This window comes from Marmota flaviventris, chromosome 2, assembly GCF_047511675.1.
Source record: "Marmota flaviventris isolate mMarFla1 chromosome 2, mMarFla1.hap1, whole genome shotgun sequence".
Taxonomy (NCBI): domain Eukaryota; kingdom Metazoa; phylum Chordata; class Mammalia; order Rodentia; family Sciuridae; genus Marmota; species Marmota flaviventris.
The window spans coordinates 26048436-26065435 of NC_092499.1; the positions used below are offsets into that span (position 1 = coordinate 26048436).

The 17000-nt window shown below is 38.1% G+C and overlaps 1 protein-coding gene across 1 annotated transcript in view; it reads left to right on the plus strand.

Annotated features, from left to right (window-relative positions):
- Sptlc2 (serine palmitoyltransferase long chain base subunit 2) overlaps positions 1 to 17000 on the plus strand; it is a 114545-nt gene that overhangs the window by 63753 nt on the left and 33792 nt on the right. The window contains exons 7-9 of the mRNA XM_027931642.2: positions 2696 to 2801; positions 3506 to 3725; positions 6410 to 6536. Coding sequence (XP_027787443.2) covers positions 2696 to 2801; positions 3506 to 3725; positions 6410 to 6536 — 453 coding nt within the window. The remainder of the gene's footprint in view (positions 1 to 2695; positions 2802 to 3505; positions 3726 to 6409; positions 6537 to 17000) is intronic.

Below are 17000 nucleotides of genomic sequence, written 5' to 3' on the forward strand. Positions count from 1 at the left end.
TCCAAAATGTTCTTTACCTCTGGAGAAAAGGATTATGGGTCTTAATGACTTTCTTCTGTTTTTCTTGCCTAAAATGTATTTTGTTTTATCAAATGAAACCTAAGGTGTAACCTGCAATTTCCTTTTTTTAACAATGTGAACATAGATTGTTAGTAGCTATGACTACCTCCTCCTTTAATGCCAGTTTGGCAATTATTTCTGATTTTGCCATAAGTGAATCCGCCCCTCAGTACGAACCTCAAATTGTTTCTAAACTTTTCTATTAGAAACTGCACTTCACTCCCATTTTTGTACAATCATCTGATTAGTGCCTAGCAGTCTCAGAATGCTTGAGTAAGAGGGTGTAAATTTTTAATCCTTTTCCAAATTGCTTTTAAGCATTATACAAATAACTCTTTCTAATCATTGGACAACATAGGTTATTATGAATCATTTTAAATCTTTTTGAATCTAATTAGTAAATAATAATACATTGATTTTTATTTCTTTGATTATTAAGTGTAAAGCAACTTTTTATATAGTTATTTTATATACTTATTTACTGGTGTTACTTTATAAATTGGCCACTTTCAAACTGTTTATCTTTTCCTCGGATTGTAAGAGCCCTTTATATATAAATTTGCACCATTTTTTAATTTATTTTTGACTCTTTTTTTGTGTGTCTTGCTATGCAGACACAAAATTATTTTGTCATGCTTGTTGGGACTGTTGGATTTTACTTAATGTCTTCCTCATTTCAAACATAAAGTTATACTTTTCTGGGAGTTTTACTATATATTTCAACCTAAATTTCCGTGAAATTTGAGGAAATATATAGTAAAATTTGAGGAAATAGGGGAAAGAGATTAAATGTTTTTTTCCCAAATAGATAATATGATCAAGCATTTTGTTATAGATATTTCTTCTTGTCTAAAACTTAGAATCAATATTTATTTTCCTCTTCCTTTCTGTCTATAAACATAAGAAACTCAAATAACAAGTATACACTTGTCTCTGGCTGATTGCCACACATTGCTATCTGCAGAACTATAGACTTCAAATTAGGACAGATTGGGCTGGGGTTGAGACACAGTGGTAGAGCACTTGTCTAGCATGTGTGAGGTGCTGGGTTGGATTCTAAGCACTGCATATAAATAAAATGAAGGTCCATTGACAACTAAAAATATGTTTTTAAAAATTAGGGCAAATATACTCCTGTACAGAGCATCTTCTGTCTTAGGAAGGGTGCAAACTGCTTTATTGCAAATAGCTGAAAGTTTAAGCACAATCTCAGCCTCTGGTTATCATATTTGTGTTTGTGTTTTGTGTTTTTATTCCTTTATTTCTCCTTATCACAGTTCTTTTATGAAAAGAGCAAACATGTAATTTTGTAAACCCCTTCTCCAGTGATGAGCAATAAAAAATGCAAATTCATATTTTATGGTGAGGTGTCTCCTGCTACTATTAAATATCCCCCAGAATTGGGGATTAGATTTGGGGGAATTTTTTAAAAAATATTTTTTAGTTGTTGATGGACCTTTATTTATTTTTTATTTTTTAAATTCTTTTTAAAGAGAGAGAGAGAGAGAGAGAATTTTTTAATATTTATTTTTCAGTTTTCGGCAGACCCAACATCTTTGTTTGTATGTGGTGCTGAGGATTGAACCCGGGCGGCACGCATGCCAGGCGAGCGCGCTACCGCTTGAGCCACATCCCCAGCCCCTGGACCTTTATTTTATTTATTTGTATGTGGTGCTGAGAATCAAAACCCAGTGCCTCACACATGCTAGGCAAGTGCGCTACCACTGAGCCACAACCCCAGCCCCTGGGGGAATTTTTTAAGATTCATTTCAGAGCAAATATTTTAAATATGGAGGTCATAATGGTGGCAACAGTCTTCAAAGCATTTGTCTTTAATAGGAACTTTACCATATGGTCCTCATTAATGGTAATACTAGGTCGTGTCCTAGGCCGATTAACCACCTTAAGCACTAGCAGAGCCACAGAACTTGGTTATGTATGAATGGCTGAGGAAGTTGAATAGGGAACAGTCTCAACTGCTTGCCAAGCTCGCTTAAAACATAGACACAAGCACCCAGATTGGTGTATTTTAAACCCGGTACCAAGATTAGGCTATTAAGGCTATTTAACAGGTACTTATTGAGTACATCCCAGGTGGAAGGAAGTAGAGACTACACTTTGAAGTATAGGTATACATATTTGTGATGATTTGTTCACACACTTTTTATTTGGTACTGGTGCACATTAGGCCAAGCACTGTCACTGAGCTACATTCCCAGCCCTTTGTTCACACTCTTGTTCAGTCTTCTTTATGCTCTTCTTTATGAATGACTCACTAGGATTAGAGATATACTTTGATTCTACAAACACAGAAAAGCTAACTTGAAGGCAAAGTATTTAAGATGAAGCTTGGTCATTTCATAAAGCATGGTAAGCAACTGAAGCAGACAGTACCCACAGTTATTTAATCATGTTGATGGTTTTGAATATTTGTCATATTTAGGTTTCAGTTAAAGGTGGCAATAGTTCACCATTTTGCCCTAGTCTCATTTTGCTTGACTCTATTTTTGTTCATGTCATTTGCTATTCAAGACACACTTCCCGAATGAGTAAGAAATGTGTATTTGAATTTTTGGAAGAAAGTTAGGAAAAAGGAAGATTGTCTATGACTCAATTCTTTTTCATGTACTTGTAGATATGCAAAGCCTAGAGAAGCTATTAAAAGATGCCATTGTTTATGGTCAGCCTCGGACACGAAGGCCCTGGAAGAAAATTCTAATTCTTGTGGAAGGAATATATAGGTAATCCTACTTCACTGTCCTGATCTTTGTGACTTGGGTCCATGAAGTTCTAGAATTGTTAAGCTGAAGGAGGGAATGCTACATTGCACCCTCTGGAAACTAAAGAAACAGTATCATGACTTGTTGAAAACCCTGGAAGCAAAGTCAGCACTGGAATAGAAGGCTTTTTGTGTGTACACTACACAGTCTCCTAATGCCCATTCTCTTTGGGTCCTGTATTTTTCTCTTGGCAAGGGAACTCACACATATGGGCAAGAATATGGATTCTAATATGTCAAACCAAATTACATACCACTTAATTTTAAGAAATATTTTTCTTCGATTCATGTTGCTAGTCCTTATTCTTTGATCTCCTAATTTTTTATTCTTTTGTGTAATTTTAATTGTGTATGCAATGTAATACAAAAGTCTAATGTTGCCTATAAGTACAAGCTTTAGAAGACTCTGCTGTGACCTTAATTCTTTCTGTCATGTATTAGGATCTATTGTATTCTGGCACTTGTCTTAAAAGATCTAATCTCCTTTCCTCTAGATTTCTGCCAAGCCATGGCACCAACTAACCCTGTCGATTTAAAACCACAGGTGGAGTCGTTAGATGATTTAAAAAGAAATAAACTCACAATATGAATAATAAAGCAACAATTTCTAATTTTGAGAGGTTAAAAAGTCTCAATGTATATATTTTTTTAATCCTGTTTTGCCAGCATGGAGGGGTCTATTGTTCGCCTTCCTGAAGTGATTGCCCTCAAGAAGAAATACAAGGCATACTTGTATCTGGATGAGGCTCACAGCATCGGCGCCCTGGGCCCTAAAGGTCGAGGTGTGGTAGACTACTTTGGCTTGAATCCTGAGGATGTGGATGTCATGATGGGAACGTTCACAAAGAGCTTTGGTGCTTCTGGAGGATACATTGGAGGCAAGAAGGTGAATGAGCCATTAAAGATGAAAACAGGACGCCTGAACTTGGCAGTGTTTATCAGATGAGTCCTGAACTGGGGTGTGGAGATCCTGAGTTTGTTTGTGGCTTAGCTCCTAGTGCCAGTGGGCTTCCCGCTTCAGCTGCCCGAGAGTGACGCTGATGTCTCCTCACTGAGCTAAAGGGCTGGTTCTGTTCATTGTTGGTTGTTTTCTTATTTGAGCTTCTTTCTAAACTACATTCTGGTTTGAGATATAGAATACCCTCTTTTGTGAGAGGACACACAGTGCTGCTTCCTGTTGCCAGTCTGCTGCTGGGTTTCGAAAGTAGTGTTGTTGTCATGGGAGCTAGTGGGAACAGAAGCTCGGTTTCCCGGCCCTTGGACTCAAATGTATCATGGGTGAACATAGAAAGAGGAAGAAAAAGCATTTGCTAGCTCTAGGGTACTACAGAACGTTGTATCTTTCAATTCTGAAATTATATAGTGAACTTTGAGGTAACTAAAAACCAATGTGTGGGACTGGGGATGTGGCTCAAGTGATAGTGCGTTCGCCTGGCATGAGCGGGACGCTGGATTGGATTCTCAGTACCACATAAAAATAAAATAAAGTTGTTGTGTCCACTGAAAACTAAAAAATAAATATTAAAAAAAACTTCTCTCTCTCTCTCTCTCAAAAAAGAAAAAAATCAATGTGGCATGGTGGCAGTGGTGAACCAAGGAAACAGGCCTGGATTTGCCTCTGCTTGCTTTGTGAGACCTTCAGGAAAGCATTTAACTTTTCAGTTTCTTTGTCATTAAAATAAAGATAGATATGCCTAGCTCTTGTAATATTGTAATAAGAGTTTAAAATGATATGTGCCTAATACAACAGGGATGCACTTTGACAACGTCCTGTTAAGAGAAAAGTCAGTCGGCAAGGGTCACATATTGTATGATGACTTTTCTTGAAGTTTTCTATTAAGAATAGGTGTAGAAACAGAAAGTAGATTAGAAGTTGCCAGGGCTGAGGAGAGGGAGAAGTAGAAGGGACCTTTAATGGGTTTCTCTTTTAGGGTGATGTAAATGTTTTAAAATTAGATGCTGGTGAAAGTTGCACTATTCCAAATATGCTAAAAGCCACTGAATTGTACACTTTCAAAAGGTGAATATGAGCCAGGCTCAGTGGTGCATGCCTTTAATCCCAGTGGCTCAGGAGGCTGAGGCAGCAGGATCATAATAAAGTTAGCCTCATCAACTTAGCAAGGCCCTAAGCAACTTAATGAGACCCTATCTCAAAATAAAAAGGGTTGGAGGTGTGGCTCCATGGTTAAGCACCTCTGGGCTCATCAATCCCTGGTACCAAAAAATTAAAAGGTGAATATAGTAGCATGTGGTTTATATTTTCATAAAAGTATTTTTAAAAATCACTGTAACATTAGGAAAAAATGGTATATGTCAGATATTCGTATATAGCACATAGTAGGTACTCAAAAATGTTCTAAATTCCTGGTGTTGGGTGTCTTAAAGAATAGTCATTCTTTAAATAATTGGTTGCCTTTTAGGGAAAACACATTTTCAGTAGGTTTTAATCAGGTTTGGTGGATTTTATTCTCAAATGTTACCCTTTTTTGTTAATGGAACTAGGCTTATTTTGGAGAGTTAACTGCTTTTTGGTAAGATTTATTCCTGTATACCAGAGTATAGAAAAGTAATATTCTGGGAGATCATTTAAGTATAACATTTGTGCTTCTGGGTTTGGGGGCATGTTTTTTTACTATTTTAGAAGTATTAGCACATGTTATACTGTATTTTTGTTAATTTACTTGGTTTTGGTAATAACACTTGTGTGCACATTTATTTATTTTGTATTTTTTTACATATATATTTAGCACCACATTATTTTTATGTGGTGCTGAGGATCAAACCCAGTGCCTCACTAGTGCCAGGTGAGCGCTCTACCACTGAGCCATAGCCTCAGCCCCACATTTTATTTATTTAAAGATTTAAGTGAAATTAAAAAGTACCAGAGAACAGGGGTATATAATTAGTTGTTTTAGAAATCCTTGTAACAGGGCTTTACTTTACTGAGGAGAGGGAGAAGTAGAAGGGACCTTTAATGGGTAGCATTGGTGTTCTAATGAAAGACTTATTTCTGCCACATTTATATAATTTTATAAATCTCCATATAACTGGAGGATATTCTGATGCCCTTAAAATCAATATTAGAGACTATTTATTTATTTATTTATTGCTGGGGACTGACCCAGAATCTCACACATGCCAGGCATTTGCTCTACCACCAAGCTGAACCCCAAGACTGAGTACTATTACTTTAAGGGTATAAGGATAAGCCTTGCAAGTATAAGGTGAGATGAAAGTGAAATTTTCTGTAATGCTTAGAAGTAAATCATTGTATCTAAAAGGGAAATCCAGAACCCTCCTTGTTTGTTGGTAACATTAAATAGAGAAAAGATACTTCGAAATTGGTTTAAAAAAAAATGAAACAAAGATTAAAAGCCTTTGTAGAGATTCTAACCCAGTTGTTGCTGACAGTACACTTTGACCCTGTCGGTTGACCTCACATCTCAGGTTAGTGTCTCTGCCAGGCCATTCAAGGGAGGTGTCCACTGGCACCTGGAAGGAAGGTAGTGACTGACATTGCCAGTAAATTAAAGAATTGCCTCTAATTATCTGCCTCTTTGAACTCCCCAGGAGCTGATTGACTATTTGCGCACACATTCTCACAGTGCAGTGTATGCCACATCTCTGTCACCGCCTGTGGTGGAGCAGATCATCACCTCTATGAAGTGCATCATGGGGCAGGATGGCACTAGCCTTGGTAAGTCTTTTTTTCTTGAAACATTTCCTACACTCAGTGAATATTTAGCAGCCAAATGTGCTCTTTTTTGTTAAGCTTTTTTTCCTAAAAATAAGGAGTAAGGTTTCCTGAGGGGCAGAGTTGGCAGGCTTGTGAGGCCTTGGTTTCCATGGGCACTTTTCAGTGTGTTAGATACACAGGCGCTGAGAACTATGGCTCCCTTCCCATGGAATTTTCTGTTTACAGATGGCAAGGCTTTCCTCTCACTGTCCTGCATGCCCTCTTAACTTATGAGCAGCATGCCTTCAGGGTCTTCCTTAAATTGAATAATTTTACGGAAGATAAAATTTACCATGTAATGATGTTTCATTAATAGTTTATGCAAGAACTGCTCTTTCCATGTATAAGAACCCTTGAGAGTTTCTAATTTAACATGAAATAGATAATGAAGGTAATAATGAATCTATTTATTTTGTCTTTGGTGGAATTTATAGTCCAGACTAGATACCTTGACTTGAACACTGAAATCAAGTATTACATTCACTTTCTGACATTTGACTTTTATTTTGTGTCACCAGAGGGCAGTATTGACTACAGACTAGTTATAATAAAATTGAGTTTTTGTTGTTTTTACTTTAAAAAGTATTTCTATTGCCAGTGTAAGATATACATTTAATTTTACTTGTTACTTTTTTTGCTTTTACAAGAATGTCTTTAATAAAAGATTTTTTATTATTAGCCTTGAGCTCTTCACTCTATAGCTATATAATACTTTAAGATTGACTATATTTGTGCTTAAAAACAAGAACAAAGGGGTCCATCTGATTTTGATTAAAGTTGTTTTCTGAAATCAAAATTTTGCCTTAATATTTTTTCTATCAGTTATAGATCCTTGTTTCTAGGGAAAGATTTTTGGAAATAGTAAATTGTGATCATTTTTAATTTTATGAATTTGTTTCTTCAGGAAGAAAATATTTCAGAAATATTGCACACATAGCATTAGGGCCTCATGAGTACCAATAGCTACAATTTACTTTCCTCTTTCTGATGTGGTATTATTGAAAAGAGAATGCTTTGCTCTGAGAGAGAAGAGAGTGAGAAGGAGACAGACACATTAGCATTTCTTGAGTGACTTCATGAGGTATGTTCACTTTATTGGTATAGGGCACAAACTTGGGTGGTTAGGAAAGGACTGACATCTTTCAAAGTTAATATTGAGTCAGTACTTTGTCCTTTGCTAGAGCATGAATCTTGTGCCATACTACTTCTGGATAAATGACTTGTATGTACTAACCAATGACATCTCATGAAAAAATGAAGTATGGTGATTAGAAAAAGACTTGGGGCAGCACTTGTTTCCAGTTCTTTCTTTCCAGCCACCCCAAAGCTTAGTGGTGCAACACAACAACCAGTTATTTATGCTCAGATTCTGTGGGTCAGGAATTTGGTCAGGGCACAGCAGGGACGGCTTGTCTTTGCTGCGGAGTGTCTGGGACTAGCTTGGAAGACTCAAATACTGGAAGACTTAGATGACTTGGGACTGGGATCATCTGGTAGCTTCTTCACAGGACACCTGGGCTAGACTGACCTAGGCTAAGACAGGCTTAGCCATGATGTGACCAGAGTACCTTTATGATTCCTTTCCATGACATCATGACTGGGTAACAGTTTGTGAAAGGACACTTTAGAGAGCAGGCATTCCAAAGAACCTGGCTGAAACTCCATGACCTCTTCTGATTAGTTGTTAAATAAGCTCATTCATGACTAAGGTCAGGCCAGAATGAAGGGCATGGAGTATTAACCTGCACTTCCCCAACTCGAGGCATGTCAAAGAATTTGTGGCCATTTTAAAAACTTTTCCTATCAGCTTCCCCCACCACCTTTATTTTATATATTTATTTATTTTTATGTGGTACTGAGGATCAAACCCAATGCCTCACATGTGCTAGGCAAGTGTTCTGCCACTGAGCTATAACCCCAGCCCCACTACCAACTTTTAAATAATTTATTTTAAAATTTATTCCCTGAAATGTTTAATTAGCATGATAACTTCTATTCATTGTTTCTCTGTCAAAACAGAGGTCAATAAAAATAAAAAAGTAGAGATAAATACCTTTTCTCCATAGCCTGCTATTGGATCTTAATTAAACTTGACCTGACTTCTTTTATCTGTGTATGTGTTAAGATGATATTTATTTTTATGACATTTTGAGTGCATCTTTTTATTGTCCTTGTAGAAAAAAAGCTCTGAACCCCGACAGTAGTCTTCTGATTGTGCCTTAAGGTGATCTTTCTAAAGAGAGACCTGCAGTTGGTTACCTGAGGGTGATTCTTTTTGTAATAGAAATGTCCTGCATCCCTTATGTTCAAGATGTTGAATTCATTAATTCTAAAAACATCAAGTTTCTTACTGCATGTTAGACTCTGAATCAGAATTCACAGAAATGGGAATACACTCAGACTATTTGAATTAAAGTGTATACTTGAGCAGTATTGTGGGTGCAAAGAATGATTGGTAGTTGTGTGAGTACCAGAGAACACTGTAGTATAGAATGATTGAAGCTTTATTAATTAAGATATTTAAGTGCCTGCATTGTGCTAGGTGCTATCCAGGCACCTGTATTCATCAAAGGATAAAACATCCCCAAATTTCTGGGTTTTCTTTTGTGGGTGGAGGTGTGTGAATTACATAATGCTAGAAAGTGGTAAGAACTGACAGGTAGATAAGCAGGGAAGTAGGGGTTAAGAAGCTGGGGACTCACTTTGTCATTTTAAAGAGGGTAGTAGTTGTGGATTTCAGCAAGGATTTGAAGAAGGTGAGGATTTAGACATGAAAACCCAGGGGCAGAAGTTCCCTGAAATGGAGGCAACTCTGTGTTCAAGGAGTAGCAAGGTGGCCACTGTGGCCAGGGCAGATCTGTGTGAGGCAAAGAGTGGTCAAGGTTGGAATCATGAGGCCAGAGGCTGGGGTGGAGATTCTCATGGAAGGCAGTCTTGTCAGGGTACGAGGTTTACAGGGCAAAAACCACAGGCACTCGCTAGTTCCCTTGTCCTGTGTAGTATCAGATTCAAATTCTTGAATAGTTTCTGTGATCTGCTCAATATTGGTAGACTTGTGCCTGTTTCAGATAGGTTAAGAATTTCATTGGTCCTTCAAATTTCATGAAACGTACAGGAAATAACGTGCCTTGTGCTGGTATTTTAATAATGATAGCATTTCACCTTTTATCTCACCTTTTTAAAAAAAATATTTATTTTTTTTTTTGTTTTAGGTGAACATGGTATCTTTATTTTATTTTTATATGGTGCTGAGGATCAAACCCAATGCCTCATGCATGCTAGGCGAGCACTCTACACTGAGCCACAGCCCCAGACCCTTATCTCACCTTTTAAAAAGAAATCAAAAGATATATAAAACTTTTCAGCTATCTTTTCCTGATCCTGTGTCTCCCACCCACTCCCTAGAAGACAGTCGCTGTCCTGCAATTGTCTCCCTCAGTGCTTTCATACTTTAGGGAGTGTGTTTGCCCATAAATAGCATATGGAGTACGTGTTCCCCGTTCTGGAGGACTCACTCTACTTGCTGTAATAACTCACAGAAATGTTTATGAGATTTAAGTGTATGAATGAAAAGCCCATGTCATAAGTCTCCCTTGGCAGGCTACCCAAAGTGCTGAGCGTGAGTCTGGGGAAGCTGCTGCAGGATGTGTATTACTCATGAGGCTCTTTTCCTCGGGGGGGGGGGGGGTGTCTTCTGTCTGCTAGAGTTGTTTGACTATGTTGTGTTTTATCCTGGTCATCTTCCCACATTATGACAAAAAATTTCCCCTGATGTGTATAAAAGCTATGAAGAAAGTAGGTAAGCCCACGTACCTGAAGACATCTCTGAGTGAGAGGGAAATGGAGAGACAGGTGAATGCGTAAGTGGGAAATGTAGTGGAGTCCTTACTGTGCAGTATCACTGATGAAGACACACAAGTGTATTCAGTTTTTTGGGGGGGGGAGGATAAAAGGGTGTGAGTAGCATTTTTAATACTTTAAAAAAAATTTTTTTTAGTTGTAGATGGACACAATACCTTTATTTTATTTATTTATTTTAATGTGGTGTTAAGAATCTAACCCAGTGCCTCACACATGCCAGGCAAGTGCACTATGGCTGAACCCCAGCCCCAGTCCCAGCCCCTATTAGAGCTATTTTTAAATGTTACATAATACTGCAACAGTGATCTTTGTAGTGTCTTCTTTGTGAGATTCTTTAGAGTGTATGTACCTTGCAGTGATTTGGGTAGACATCTTTAAAGACTTCTAAATTCTTTCCACTAGCTTCTATACATTTCAAGTTTCCCCACCCACTATCAGTATGTTACCAGAGTTAGTGAAGCACCAATAGGTACTGTCTTAAGTTTATGAACAAATTTCGAGGTTTAAGAAAAACTTTCTAAATTTACAAAGGTAACTATCCACTAGAAGAATTAAAAATAGTAATATTACAAAAATGATGGTGATTCATGGAGGAAAGGTGGAATGTGGAGAAGTATGAAGGCCTCAGACATCATCTAGGATTGATGACATAGGAAGCAGAGGTCTTTTCAACACTGGTGCCAACTACCAGAAAAGCCCGACATAGACTTCCTGGGAGTGGGATGGAGGTGGCTAGTGTTCAGGGAGAAATGTTTATTATTATTTAGTAATATTCTATGCTATTAAAAATTTGCCATGCAAATATATTACATTTATTATTTTATCAAAACTTTTTTATTGTTAGACTGCAGAAAGTATATTAAATGCTTAAGTGGAGGGTTGGGGCTGTGGCTCGGTGACAGAGAACTTGCCTTGCACATGTGAGGCACTGGGTTCGATCCTCAGCACCACATAAAAATAAATAAACCAAATAAAGGTATTGTGTCCATGTATAACTAAAAAAATATTTTTAAAAAACTTAAGTGGAAATAAAGCCTGCTTAAAATAATGTTAAGTAAGGCTTAAATACATGCATGAATGGTATGTGGTTGGTATTAACAAATGTTTCCGACTTTCCTGTGAGAAGATGTGCTGGTTTGGGGGAGGGGGTAGCACTTTCAGCAAAGTCACAGCAGGCAAGGGAAGATGAGATCCATTGCCATCCTGCTTTGCAAGCATTCTCTTTCCTCCCGCCCTTTCCTGCTTCCTATCCTTTCCCAAAGGAAGAGAGGGACATATGGCCTTTGGCCAGTGGATGTGGAGCAGCGTGTGACTTAGGAGTGAATGGAAATTGTGCCTTAAATGGCATTGTTGAGTTAGAACAGGCTTGTGAGTAGAAAAAGCTAGGCATGGGACATTTCAACAAGTTCCTCTAGACACTTGGAATTTTTTACTTCACATTAACACTGATGCACATCCAGCAATGAAAATTTGGCTCCAAAATCTATGATCAAGGCAAAATGACTAAGTCCACCAAAATTTTGTTTTGTTTTTTTTTTCTTTCATTTTTCCAGAGCTGTACTTTGATGAATTTTATTTCTTACTAAAGGTATAGTTAATAATAACATGAATAACACCTGGCTTAGTGTCTGACATTTAGTATCCTTTCAATAAATTTGTTAATTGAGTGCACACATGATCTACAAATATTCAAATACGGGTGGGCTTTATTGTAACATTGCTGCATAGTCTAATCTTGAGCCAGAATGGCCAAATCATGGAATAGCATAAACTAGACAGGTACATAGATAAATTTAAAATGATGACAAATCACTTTCCACATGGCCAAATCATGGAATAGCATAAACTAGACAGGTACATAGATAAATTTAAAATGATGACAAATCACTTTCCACATAGAATACTGAGCTTTTCTTACTTCTTAGTGTTTGAGGGTTTTTTGGGGGGCGGGGGGCGGGCAGCACTAGGAATTGAACCCAGGGCTTCATATATATAGATCATAACTCTACTACTGAACTTGATCCCTAGCCTTTTTTATTTTATTTTGAGGCAGGGTCTTGCTGAGTTGCCTAGGCTGACCTTGAGTTTGCAATACTCCTGGTTCAGCCTCAGAATAACTGGGATTACAGAGTAGCTGTGATGAAAGGCATGAACCACCACTCCTGGCTTATTTCTTAGTTTTGAAGGAGCTGGGCCCATTCTGATGGTTGTTGGTGCAGAAGAAAAAAAAAATGAATACCTTAGGAAGATTGAGGTTTAATTAAAATTCATTTGTCCCACTGAATTAATTACAGTAATAGACTTGTTAATAAGGTAGAACTGTCAAAAACTAAGTTAGGAGAACTGAGGCACATTTTACAAAGAAGCATCTCACAATTCCCATGCCTGGGCAGAACTGTTGGAAAAATAACATCTTGCCCTTGCTTCTTCTGGGGGTGACAGCTTTTAATCCTTGTTCCAAACAACCATGCCTTTTGAGCCCAGGAACAATTAAAAACTTAAGTTTCCTGGTGAGCAGTTTTATTCTTACCCCAGTGCAGTTGAGTCCTGTATCTGATGGGGAGAGTCAGGCCTGACCTGACTCTGTAGCTCACTGCTTAGAACCCTGCTGTTAAAGCTGTGTTTCCACATTTATCAAGTTCTGTGCCTGGTAGTAGGGGTGCTATTTGAGGGGTGCAGAGTTGAACAGTACATGACCCCTGCCTTTGAAAAACCTTCCATTCTAGGGGTAGGGTAAAGTTCCCTGGAAGAACTAGTCTCAGAAAAAAAACTCTTCCTTTGTTCACCTTCCTCTTTTCTCAAGTTCCTCCTTCCTTTTCCCCTGACAACCTCTTCCTTCTCCACCCCGTTAAACCTTAAACTTGCTTAAAGCCATCTAATTATTGGAAGCAATTCAGATCTTACATTCTTTTTTTTTTTTAATATTTATTTTTTAGTTTTAAGTGAACTTAATATCTTTATTTTATTTTTTATGTGGTGCTGAGAATCGAACCCAGCGCCCCATGTATGCTAGGTGAGCGTGCTACCACTTGAGCCACATCCCCAACCCCTCATATCTTACATTCTTTACCAAACTTTACAGGGCTGGGGATATAATATAGCTCAGTTGGTAGAGTGCTTGCCTAGCATGCACAAGGCCCTGGCTTCAATCCCTAGCACTACCAAAAAAAAAACTTTCTATGGAAGTAAAATTTTTCTATGGCTTCTATCATGGTAGTAAATTACGTAAAAAATTTAAAGAAAAAAATTTCTTTTTATAAATTAATTTCTTCATTTTCTAGCACAAAGGGCCTTTTTAACCAACGACTTAATAAGCTTTTGAAATCAGAAACTGTAGGACCACTTTTTACAGGTGGAGAAATTTGAACCCACATATGGGACAAGTTTTCTTAATATCTTGTCTTCAAATTAAATGTGGCTTTCCTAACATTAGCCGCTTATACTTGTGAAGTATAATTAATGTTTATTTAATACTTTATTAAAACAGACTATTTTATAATCTATTTCTAACTCTCTGGTTTCTGGTCTGCTAATTTTCCAAAGAACAGCTATGTTTCCTTGTGAGTAATCAGCCTGACAAATGAAAGGCCTTTTGGGCATCTGCCTACCTGTTCCCTCTCCATGGATCAGTAACCCCTTTCACCTCCTACTCTGTTCAGAAATCTATTCTGAACCCTCAAGAGCTTTTTACCATGGTCTGTTTCTTCTTCCACTCTCATCTCTTTCTTCCAAATCCAAATGTTAATAAAAGTTTCTTGCAGTAAGAAACTCCTTTTGTGTCTTGTTTCAGTTAGTTTGAGACTGGCTATTAAGATGCCCACAGGCAGCAGGCTGGAAGGTAACCTTTGAACAAATGTAGACTTGGCCGTTAAGTAGAATCTTGTTCTTAGTACAAAACATAAAGAGTTTGAGTTCATTCCTCTGGGGCAAGAAAGGAGCCCTGAACTGTATGTCCTTCCTTTTTTGGTAATATGGTAAGATGACCTGAGGAATCTAAACTTGATTAAAGTATTGAATCCTTTTTTTTTTTTTTTTTTTTAAGAATTAAGTAGGTGAGGGTTGAGGTTGTGGCTCAGTGGAGAGCTCTCCTAGCATGTGGGAGGCCCAGGCACTACATAAAAATAAGTAAATAAAATAGTTTTAGGTGGACATAATATCTTTATTTTATTTTTTATGTGGTGCTGAGAATCGAACCCAGCGCCCCAAGCATGCTAGGTGAGCGTGCTACCACTTGAGCCAACTACAACTAAAAAATGATTAAAAAAAAGAATTGAGTAGGTCAACTAACTTAGTTTTATTTCATAATGCAATTTAAAGATTTTTTGGTGTGATTTTGCATGTTCAGTTACTGAGCTGAGACATACCTTTACTTGCTATGTCTTCTGATCACTTCTAATTTGTGAACTTTATAGCCCCATCTCTGTTGCTTATTAAAGAACAAAGCTAATTTTGTAAACCCTAACATGATTGGAATTGCCTCCTCTTTCTCCCAGAATTATTCTTAGGATTTTGCCTAAGGGACTTGATTCCAGGTGTTCTTCAACTTTGTAATGGTTAATTGCTACCATCACTTAATGCATGTAAGCAATTAACAAGATAGATGGACTGCGGGACTGCCCTCTGTCAAGACAATGATACCTACTCTTCTGATAGTTTGCCAGATATGAGAGCTTTCCAAAGAAGAATTGATTTTTTTTTTTTTTTTAAACAGGCAGAACACAGATTTATTAAAGCAAAAGTGAGAGTGCACTCATAGAGTAGAGCGGAGAGACTGAGTGAGAGAGGTGGCTCCAGGGACAGAACTGATTTTGTAGTGACAGAAATTGAACCTAGAGCCTTGCACATGCTAGGCAAGTCCTCTACCTCTGAGCAAAACACTCAGTCCCATGGCACTTCTTATTCAAGAGGGGCCAGGTGATAGGCATAGGGGGCCACTGCAATGAGAGATTGGGCTTTACTGACTCTGGCGCAGGTAAGTGGGAATTTATAGCCAGAATGCAGGGTAGTGGGTGGGCAATTACCAAGGGAAGCATCGAGGGTTAGGGGCTCCTTGCCTTCAGAATTTTTGCAGGAAGCAGACCGGGTGCCAAGATATCAAGGGTGGTCAGATACCAAGTGCAGGGATTTTCTCCAAACTCCCTCAGCAGGATTTTTAGTCATGTTGTATTCCTTGAAACTGTAAAGGGAATCTCAAGGTCTGACAGAGAAAGCGCTCAGAGGAACCTGACTCCAGTTGGGTTCAAGGAGTCTTTGTCAGAGTTTCCAAAGGACCGTGTTAAGGTGAACTCTTTTAAGTCCTACGCTCAAACTCTGTCCATGGACCGCCTGCATCTGAGCACTTTAGTGCAGTAGTCCTTAACCTTGCCCCAAAATGAGAAGTTTAGAAGCAGTGTCCAATGGCAAAGACCCACTGCAGACCTTTGACTATCTAGGGGTGAGCGCTTCCGTATGTTGTTATTTAAAAGTGCTCCTGATACTTCCAGTGGAAGCCCAGGTTGAGTATCACTGCTGTGGAGTTTAGGAAAAAGAATATTCATTCTAGGCATTGTGGCACATGCCAGTAGTCTCTGTAGGCTACTGTGGACGGTAAGGCAGAAGGATTGCAAGTTCAAGGCTAGCTTTGACAACTTAAGACAGTGTCTCAAAAAATTAAAACACAGGGGCTGGGGCTCAGTGGCAGAGCACTTGCCTCACACATGTGAGGGACTTGGTTAAATCCTCAGCACCACATATAAATAAGTAAAAAAATGAAGGTCTATTGACAACTTAAAAAAAATTTTTTTTAAATGTAAAAACATAAGGATTCTAGGCTGCTCTACTCAGAACCACTGATTTCTTGGTAGATCAGGCTCTAGAAAAACATTTTTTAAAAACCTCAGTCAAAATCAGATTGATGTTTAACAGGCCTAAGGTTATTTATTTAGTTTTTTTTCAAAGCTTGTTTATATCAAAGAATAACAAAAACAACTCTACTGAATGGTGGTAATTGGGAAGAGGAAAAGAAACCAGGAGGTAAGATATAGTGTCTCTCCTTTTTCTTTATTTTTTTTTGAAAGACAGAGAATTTTTTAATATTTATTTTTTAGTTTTCAGTGGACACGACATCTTTATTTTTTTTTTAAAGAGAGAGAGAGAGAGAGAAAGAGAGAATTTTTAATATTTATTTTTTAGTTTTTTTTCGGCAGACACAACATCTTTGTATGTGGTGTTGAGGATCGAACCTGGGCCGCATGCATGTCAGGCTAGCGTGCTACCGCTTGAGCCACATCCCCAGCCCCAACATCTTTATTTTTATGTGGTGCTGAGGATCGAACCCAGTGCCCCGAGCATGCCAGGCGAGCACGTTAACCACTTGAGCCACATCCCCAGCCCATTTGTCTCTCCTTTTAAAAGAAAAATGAGGGAAATGTTTGGTTCGTAGAACAGGGGTTTAATGATAAAGCTGACTTACTAATTTTCATTGTTCTTGAAAATCTAAACATCTGAGATTCTTGTGCTGCCTCCTAAATGGCTGGTGACAAAGGTAGAGAAATTAGAAACTAGTCAGTGGGGAGAAAGGTGGAA